Source organism: Gavialis gangeticus, unplaced genomic scaffold (genome assembly GCF_001723915.1).
Source record: "Gavialis gangeticus isolate Ggan-Ray unplaced genomic scaffold, GavGan_comp1, whole genome shotgun sequence".
Classification (NCBI taxonomy): domain Eukaryota; kingdom Metazoa; phylum Chordata; order Crocodylia; family Gavialidae; genus Gavialis; species Gavialis gangeticus.
This window is the reverse complement of record NW_017729024.1, coordinates 23,974,890-23,975,144: the sequence shown is the minus strand read 5'-3', so window position 1 is coordinate 23,975,144 and position 255 is coordinate 23,974,890. Positions and strand designations below refer to the sequence as shown.

The following is a 255-nucleotide window of genomic DNA, read 5'->3' as shown; positions in this document are numbered from 1 at the left end:
CGGACAAGGCGGGCGCGGCGCCGCACAGCCCGTGCGTGCAGTGCAACAGCTGCGCCTACTACGGGGCGGTGGCGGGGGACAACCTGCCGCTGCTGCTCCGCACGTCCTCGCCGCTGTCGGGCGCCTTCCGCACGCACTCCTCGCCCCTCTCGTCCTCCGCCGCCTCGTCCCGCCAGGGCAGCCAGCTGAGTGTGAGCGAGCTGCCGCCCCCCAGCCATGCCGGCGCGTGCAGGCAGTACCACGCGGCGCCGCACT

The 255-nt window shown here is 75.3% G+C and overlaps 1 protein-coding gene across 1 annotated transcript in view; it reads left to right on the top strand.

Annotated features, from left to right (window-relative positions):
- Positions 1 to 2: 2 nt before the first annotated feature.
- The window catches only part of KCNN2 (potassium calcium-activated channel subfamily N member 2), a gene marked incomplete at its 5' end in the record, with an annotated part of 154,238 nt that continues 153,985 nt past the window's right edge, over positions 3 to 255 (top strand). The window contains one exon of the mRNA XM_019518191.1: positions 3 to 255. This exon is cut by the window's right edge and continues 611 nt beyond it. Within this exon, the coding sequence (XP_019373736.1) occupies positions 3 to 255 (253 nt within the window).